This window comes from Cyclopterus lumpus, chromosome 15 (genome assembly GCF_009769545.1).
Source record: "Cyclopterus lumpus isolate fCycLum1 chromosome 15, fCycLum1.pri, whole genome shotgun sequence".
NCBI classification, from domain to species: Eukaryota; Metazoa; Chordata; class Actinopteri; order Perciformes; family Cyclopteridae; genus Cyclopterus; species Cyclopterus lumpus.
The window spans coordinates 13,820,328-13,829,104 of NC_046980.1; the positions used below are offsets into that span (position 1 = coordinate 13,820,328).

The 8,777-nt window shown below is 45.6% G+C and overlaps 1 protein-coding gene across 1 annotated transcript; it reads right to left on the reverse strand.

Annotated features, from left to right (window-relative positions):
- Positions 1-1,617: 1,617 nt before the first annotated feature.
- LOC117743733 (arachidonate 5-lipoxygenase-like) lies at positions 1,618-7,623 on the reverse strand. The gene is made up of 13 exons (XM_034551516.1): positions 7,027-7,623; positions 6,042-6,240; positions 5,850-5,931; positions 5,642-5,764; positions 4,892-4,998; positions 4,632-4,804; positions 4,393-4,539; positions 4,100-4,303; positions 3,937-4,023; positions 3,499-3,677; positions 3,122-3,243; positions 2,653-2,753; positions 1,618-2,051 (listed from the first exon to the last, which is right to left on the reverse strand). The coding sequence occupies exons 1-13, from the start codon at positions 7,174-7,176 to the stop codon at positions 1,791-1,793; spliced, it is 1,935 nt and encodes a 644-aa protein (XP_034407407.1). The 5' UTR covers positions 7,177-7,623; the 3' UTR covers positions 1,618-1,790.
- Between the last annotated feature and the right edge of the window lie 1,154 nt (positions 7,624-8,777).

Genomic DNA, 8,777 nt, shown 5'->3' on the forward strand with positions numbered 1-8,777 from the left:
CGGACAATCCGAATTAAACATGTTCGGACAATCCGAGGGTCGGTCAGACAATCCGAGGACCGGTCGGACAATCCGAGGGTCGGTCGGACAATACGAGGACCGGTCGGACAATCCAAATTAAACATGGTCGGACAATCCGAGGGTCGTTCGGACAGTCCGAGGAACGGTCAGACAATCCGAGGACCAGTCGGACAGTCCGAATTAAACATGTTCGGACAATCCAAGGGTCGGTCGGACAATCCGAGGACCGGTCGGACAATCCGAATTAAACATGGTCGGACAGTCCGAGGGTCGTTCGGACAGTCCGAGGACCGGTCGGACAATCCGAGGACCAGTCGGACAATCCGAATTAAAAATTGTCGGGCAATCCGAAGGTCGGTCGGAAAAGCCGAGGACCGGTCGGACAATCCGAATTAAAAATGGTCGGACAATCCGAGGGTCGGTCGGAAAAGCCGAGGACCGGTCGGACAATCCGAATTAAACATGGTTGGACAATCCGAGGGTCGGTCGGACAATCCGAGGACCGGTCGGACATTCCGAATTAAACATGGTCGGACAATCCGAGGGTCGGTGGGACAATCCAAATTAAACCTGGTCGGACAATCCAAGGGTCGGTCGGACAATCCGAGGACCGGTCGGACAGTCCGAATTAAACATGGTCGGACAATCCGAGGCAAGACGAGCAAAATCTTAAACCGCTTACCTAATACAAACGCTCTCTCAACCCTCCCGGGTGACCATCTATATCCGGAAGTCCCGGAGATCCCTCCATCTCATACCACGCTTCGTCGCCGGCATCCTCGGCCGCGTTTAGCCATCCATGATCCCCGCGGCTCTCTGCATCCATCCTCCAACAACTCCAAAGTTGTCAGCCCTCGCCTTCCAACAGCCCCGGGGGGCAGATCCCGACTTCGGCGTCGCCTACGCCGAAGATCCAGGCACCACTCCTACAGTCTCTATAAATCCCTCTTTTGCGAGCGGACAGTCTCTCGCCCGAACACCACTGCTAAAAATTGAAAATAAATTCTTGCCCCACAGGTTTCCATGGATCGTGATTACATCCAGACCGAGGTCTTACCTGACATCCACCGCTTCATTAGTAGTAGACCTCCTCACCTGCCGCAATAGGACACACCGCTCAGGCTACCTGTCGCCCTTCTCCCTACCTGTCACCTTTCACTGACAAAGTATTAAAGTCCATGTTCTTGCCGGCTTTCTTCGGCCTCCTGCACTGCCCAGAGTTTACGGTCTTAAACTCCGAACACCATCCATTACGACATGCCACCATGTCCGACTTCTCCATCCTCCTGACTCCATCATCTATCACCTCAAACGCAGCAAGACCAAACAACACGGTACACCTCAACCCATCTTCCCTTTCCGACTAGACTCATACAGTCCATACGAAATCTAACCGGGACTACTTAAACTCGACAGCCAACCGAACTTCTCAGCGAGACCCCTTTATGCCACAGAGGCAGGCAAGGGGTCCCCATGGTCCCAGTTCCACTACCATTCCTTCCGCATCAGCACCACCTCAACCGCTCCAAGTCGAGGAATCCCGGACCACATCATAAAGATGCTTGGCCGGTGGTCCTCCTCTGCATACCTCTCCTACACGAAAACTGAAACATTCACCGGCACTCTTCACAAAGCTATCTTTTGGGGCCCCTACTCTCGAGTCTCCACCCTCGCCATTCCCTCCAGCCACCGGACGCCAGCAGTCTCTCATCGCACCCCTCCAACCTTCTTTCCACGACCCCCTCTCCCCTTTCCGTTACTGCTCCCCTCTATCCCCTCATCCCTGAACCCCTTTCCACTTCCTTAATCCAATCCTCTCGTTCCATCTCGCAATAAACCAACTGTAAGTTTTTCAGTACCTCTCCCTCCTGGTACTGGCTGAGGGCCCAGACGGCCCCCAGGTGCCAGCTGGAATGTCCGCGATCAGGAAGGCTCTCGATGATCAAGTTCACATTTGCCAAACCCTTCTGGTTGGGCGGGGGCCTTCTCATGGTAGATTGAGCATTGGGGATCCAGGAATACCAGTCATACTACACAATGTACACAAAGATACAGAATGTGAATGCAGTAATATTAACTCAAGTATTGTACTTTCTAATCCACTACATGTATTTGACAGCTGTGATTGATAGCTACATTACAAATAAAATAAATAATACACCATTTACCATCCCTTCCTCAAAAAACGGTCTAATTTGGGCTCATTCAATGAATATGCATTTATTTCACCAAAAAGCAAAAATCTGAGAAAAGAATACTAATTTGAAGTACTTTGTTTTTTCTCCTTTCTTGCCCCATTAATCTTCTCATGACCCTTCAAGATATATATATATATAGTATATATATATATATTTCTTTCTTTCTTTTAATTTATTTTGTTTCTTTAGAACAAGCAATATCATTTTGATACAATAAATACATTTTGCTGATAATACTTATGTATTTTTACCTAAATAAGATTTTGAATGAATGAGTATTTGTATGCTGTTGTTCTGGTAGTTTTACTGAAGTCAAGTGTATGAGTACTTACTCTCCCACACACGCAACAGTCAGTGGACCTTCATAACTCACCTCACATCAGCTTTATAAATGTAAGATATTGAATGTTAGTCCTGATGATCTATTACTCACCTGTCCAAAGTTGACCGCTGCATGCTGGGCCGAAGCAGTGAACACAATGACGGTCAGATACTCTATCAGCTCCTCGCGGGATTTCAGGAACTTGGGAAATTCTGTGCACAGATGAGATTTGCAAAGTGAGCTTAAGTCTCTACAAGAGCACTGTGTGAAATATTCTTGCACAATGCAGGTGATGAGGACACGCAGGAAGGGTTTTACAACACTGCAGCAGTGACACCATCACCATCCTGTGGCTTCCTGTCTTCCCCCTGAAACTATTCGTCTAAACAGAACAGCTATGAATTTGAAATGCCGTCTGTTCCCTGATATACTTGTCTTCTCCAGAAAAACCCAACACTAATCCAAAATATTATAGGTTGAGTTAGCAGCTTCTGTCCTCTAGAAAATAAACTTAAAATATTGGTTAGTTGCTGCATTTTGATTGTTGTTTCAATACTAAAAGAAAAATGAATGTACCCACCACATTGATCGAGGTCCTGCATACCAAAGCTGCACACATCTTTAATGAAGGCCTGTATTTCTCCGTCTTCCTGCACCGTCTCATCACTGGTGTAGTAAATATGCACCACATCAGACACGAAACTGCCAGAAAGAAAACAGGACAGCAGTCAGGCATAAAGAAAATAAATAATGCTTTACCACACACACACACACACACACACACACACACACACACACACACACACACACACACACGCACACACTTACACACAGACACAATAATAGAAATTTCCCCACCCTGTTTATCTGTTGTTCTGGCTGTTTTCTGTCCTTTCAAACACACAAACTTTGCTTCAGTGCTGTTTATAAAAAGTCCTCCAAAGAGTTGTTCATCACCTCTTGGTGGCCTCCCAGACCCTGTAGCCATCGTCTCTGTAGAAGTAGGTGGGCAGTTCCTCCTTGTTGTCCACACCGCGGGACTTGATAATATCCGGGAAGCACAGAGACCTGAAAGTCAGAGACTTCATGGCCTTTTGAATCATCTGGACGTGACCACCTCCACCTGTTGCGTTTGCCTTGACAAGGATGGAGAACATAGGGCGTCACTCTCATTACTTTTGCAGCTAATGATGGTGCTTTTGAGAGTCCGTTACTGCATGCACTACGACCCATTTAAAGAGAAGAAATTAAAGTCTACATATAGTATAACTTGACATGTTGCTTTATTATTGGAAAATAAAAGCCCTTTTCTTGTTTTTTCCTCCCTTTTTTGGGTGCTTTTAACTAAAAAGAGAGTATTACATTCTTTTGTATTTTCTTTCCACATTAACTCACCTTGTCAAAGATGCCACACTCACGGATGAGCTGCTCTCTGGCCTTGGTGTTGATAGCCATGGTAAAACGAATGTGTGGGATAAGTAGCTGGGAGAAAGAACATCAATCCATGAATCAGTCAGTCAAATGAATCAATCAGTCAGTGGATGAGCCAGAGTTTTACCTTATACACAGGGTGAACAGCAGGGAGCTGCCTGTACATGGCAACACCAAACACCTCTGTCATCAGATGAGTCCTGAGCAGGTGTGTGATGGTCTGGTGATACTGGAAGTCGGCTGAGCGGACCCAGATCTTAGCCAGCAGCCAGTCGTACTGACCATCAGTGGGCAGGAAGATCGGCTGGTCTTTCCCTGGAGTCTGCCCAAGCTGGGAAAACACAAAGGTCAAGGGAGAGGAAGGAAGAAATGTATCTATACTGAGGTGTTTCCCTCAGTTGCTGCTCAACATTACTGTACCTGTATGGCTATGGGCAGGATCTTGTTCTGAGTGTTCTTGTAGAGCAGACAGATCGGAGCTGCCAGGTACTGCAGCGTGCACGGGTCTGTGCAGTTAGGACTGATGCCTTCCAACACCTCGTAGTCCACAATGTAGATGTTACCTGCCTGGAGCCAGAACAGAGATCAGCATTATAAGTCAGTGGGAACATTTAAGTGAGACATAACTGAATAGGTTCACAGAAACAGACACTGTCTACCTCTAGTTCCTGCTCCAGAGTCAGCTCCATCTCCAGGCTGACAGAAACCATCTCATGAGTGACAGGAAACTTGTCAGGAAGTTTGATACACTTTTGGAACATTATGGGGTTGCAGCCGTTTAGAAATTGGTACCCAAACATGAAGTCCTCCTTCCAGTGTTGCATCACATACTCTGGATATAGTAAATATAATATAGTAAACATAATATCATATATCATATCATATAATAAAATAGAAAATAATATAATGTGAGGCTGACCTGAGATTGTGTTTTTGATTCTCACAAAGATCCTCTCAAAGTCTGCGAAGTCACTCCAGGAGGACTGGAACATGTGCATGAACTGGTTCACAAACAGGTTCTCTATTCTGGAAAGTCAGCATCATCATGATCATCATTATCACATTCATCACCACATTCATATCAAAAAGGTCACTGTATTTAATATGTCGATTAAACTCTAAATGTGTCTTACTGTATGTAGTTATGATGATTCTTTGCAGAAAGAAGCAGCCTCAAAAGCCAAATAAATTGAATTATACCATAGAAACAAAGTTGCAGCATTTTGGTGACCATCCTTGCAGCTCACTGTGCAAAATTACATGACTATATTTTCCCTCTCACAACCTCTCCGGTCCGCAAATCATCATTTTCAAAGCGTTGACATGTTTCCAATGTTTAGCAAAAGTACTACATGATGCAAACAGTTTGGGATATATATTTTCTTATTGTGTCAATGTGTAAGCTCTCACGCCGGCATGAAAGCTCAATGCAAATGTCCATGGTAATAAACACACAATGACCCTTCTGTTTTTTCCAGGAAATCACGAGTATAGAAAATAGCTGGAACTCAACACTTGATCACGGCATCATGAAAGCTAAAAAAACATCTCAGTGGTTAAAGCACCACTGACTCATTCTGCTTTGTACTGAGGGGGTTTTCAGCTGTATGGACAACTAAGTAAACCTGTTAAAGCGTTACTACAGCCGCCTGTTTGAGGGAGCACGTACGCCTTACTGTAGTTCAGTACGAAGTCCACTCCCTTCTCACTGTCAAACTGGATGTCACGGGGCAAATCCTTGTGTCTGTCAGCATCTATGCTCATCGGGAAGCCTGGCTGCCACTCCTTCCACCTGTGGAGGACAGCGGAGTTGTTAGTGAGCAGCCTCCGCCTCCTGTAACACACAGCCACACACTGCGTGTGCAGAGTGAACTTGCCTGAAGGTTTTCCTCCTCTTTTCCAGCTCTTTTTGTCTATGCAGCTTGACCAGGCTGGTCTTATCATCCTGAGGCAGATGTGCTGCAACAGACACAAGACATGAGGGATGGGACAGAGCTTGTGCTGCAGACTGATGACAGAGAGGAGGCAGACATTCTGTTAGGCAGACAAAACTAAATGAACTGATGTACCTCTTCCATCCCGCAGCACCACTTCTTTGTCGTCCACCAGCCAGTGGAAGCAGGGGAACTCCAGGTAGTCTCCAGATGGAGTCTTGACTGTGATATAACTGCAGTACCAGTCATCCTGCACCCAGTACTTCTTCTTCTCAATCTTCACCAACAAAACCTCACCCAGGTTCTCCCCAACCCTCACGTCATAGGAGTCCACCTGGAATTTATTCAGCGGCTAATTAAATAAGCTTAAAAAATAGTGTGACTTACTGAATCGGGTGTGTATTGTTAGTTTTGTGTTATTGTTCTTGTTGTCAAATGCACTTCACGTGTCACCACAAGAAAACATCAACGTCACATGTGCTTTTTGTAAGAAACATTAATTTCACAGGTAATATGTGAACATTATTTTTTATTATATATAATAAAACATTATTTAGGTAAATTCAATATATTTCTCAACTTAAATCGTTGTTTGGTGATAAATTAACCACAATATTAGCGCCGCTGAAAAGATTAAGTCGCAACTGGTCCGACGTTTCCTAAAAAAAATAAACAAACAAAAAACTCTGTGCATGATTTCAAAGCCTTGTCCAGCTGTTTACTGACTTGTGTCATGTTTAATGAAGAGAGAGAAATGGCACCACCTGTGAAGATCCTTTAATTTATCCAGAGCAGAGTTTTGATAAGTTTTAAGTTAGAATATTTTTTGATTGCATTTGGTAATACAATATGTCCTTGTTTTGTCTTTTGCCTGTCATTTATTTATTCAATTTGATAATTTGAGTTAGTTTGTTAACAAAAATAAATATATAAGTTGAAAATATCCTACTGCGTTTTTTTAAATTTATTATTATTTTTTTATTTCATAAATACTTTTGGCGATGGGTGCCCTTTTTTTTGGTTTGAGCACCTGCCCCCCAAAATGTCTGTGCACGTGCCTGATGTGCAGTATAATGTAAAAGTAAAGAATTCCTCACGGCTCTACAGCAGTGTAACTTACCGCCCCCCTCTCAAAGTCATTGTACAGAGCTTTGTCCAGCAGCGTTCTCTCGCTGCATCCCTCCGTGCCCACCAAAGTAATGTAGATATAATCATCCGTCCCTGCGAACCACTGGCTCCCTGTGGAAACAGTCACTGTGTAAGAAGGCATGGCGGTCACACAGGTCCAAGTGTCCCCTTCTTCAAAACAGTGTATCTTTCACTGACGTACACTTCTCAATTCTCTTGCAAAACAAAAATGTGTAATCAGGGAGAAGAGGGAGGTGCAGGAGATGTAACTCCACCCTCGTACTATTAATGAGGTCTAAATATAATATGACTGTTCTTCCTGGATATGTTATCAGTGGTGATTTCCATTGAGCAGACATGAATGTGTCCGCAGGGACAGGTGACTTATGGCAGAGGGTTGATATCAAATTCATAGGCTTTGTCTGCATAGACAGGAGGGTGTTTTATAAAGAAATACAATAGAAGGAAGAATAATTTCATTTACCAGTCAAATCGGTACGTGACACTGCACAACAACAGGTAGTGTTTTCCAGCTTCAGTGAAATCAATGCAAATGCATCTGTGGTCCGACTGAAACTGTAACTGTAACATTAACAGGGGTCTGTGTGTGTGTGTGTGTGTGTGTGTGTGTGAAACTCAAAGAGGAAGATGGAATTAACTTCTTCCTGCTTCACAAGTTTGATGACAAAAACTCTCTAAAAGGATTAAAACTAGGGCTGGGCACGTTAACGCGTTATACGCGTTAATGCAGCAATCCATTAACGCCGACAATAATTTCATCATGCGTTAACGGCTTTTTTGCACTGGGAGGGGCTTAATGCTGCTGCGCACATTACATTACATGTCATTAAATGTCATTTAGCTGACGCTTTTATCCAAAGCGACTTACAATAAGTGCATTAAACCATGAGTCCAAACTCAGAACAACAAGAATCATCCATCCATCCATCCATCCATTATCACCCGCTTATCCGGGGTCGGGTCGCGGTGGCAGCAGGTTCAGCAGGCCGACCCAGGCTTCCCTCTCACCCGCAACACTTTCCAGCTCATTCTGGGGGATCCCGAAGCGTTCCAAGCCCAGCCGGGAGATATAATCCCTCCAGCGTGTCCTCGGTCTTCCCCGGGGCCTCCTACCAGTTGGACGTGCCCGGAAAACCTCTAATGGGAGGCGTCCAGGAGGCATCCTCACTAGATGCCCGAACCACCTCAGCTGACTCCTTTCGACACGAAGGAGCAGCGACTCGACTCCAAGCTCCCCCCTGATGTCCGAGCTCCTTACCCTATCTCTAAGGCTGAGCCCGGCCACCCTACAGAGGAAGCTCATTTCGGCCGCTTGTATCCGAGATCTCGTTCTTTCGGTCACGACCCAGAGTTCGTGACCATAGGTGAGGGTTGGAACGTAGACCGACCAGTAAATGGAGAGCTTTGCCTTCCAGCTCAGCTCCCTCTTCACCAAGACGGACCGGTACAGCGCCTGTTTTACTGCTGCAGCCGCACCGATCCGCCTGTCGATCTCCCGCTCCACCTTAACCTCACTCGTGAACAAGACCCCGAGATACTTGAACTCCTTCACTTGGGGTAGGCAGTTTGCCCCCACCTGGAGGGAGCAATCCGCCAGTTTCCGGCAGAGCACCATGGCCTCAGATTTGGAGGTGCTAATTCTCATCCCTGCCGCTTCGCACTCGGCTGCAAAACGCCCCAGTGAATGCTGGAGGTCACGGTCCGAGGAGGCAAACAGGACCA

Excerpts from the sequence above, each read along its gene's own strand:
- LOC117743733 (XM_034551516.1), bottom strand. The coding sequence starts at position 7,176 with ATGCCTTCTTACACAGTGACTGTTTCCACAGGGAGCCAGTGGTTCGCA. Across the intron at positions 4,805-4,891 it reads AATCAAAAACACAATCTCAG|AGTATGTGATGCAACACTGG; the intron begins GTCAGCCTCACA and ends TACTATATCCAG. Across the intron at positions 4,540-4,631 it reads CTCTGGAGCAGGAACTAGAG|GCAGGTAACATCTACATTGT; the intron begins GTAGACAGTGTC and ends TTCTGGCTCCAG.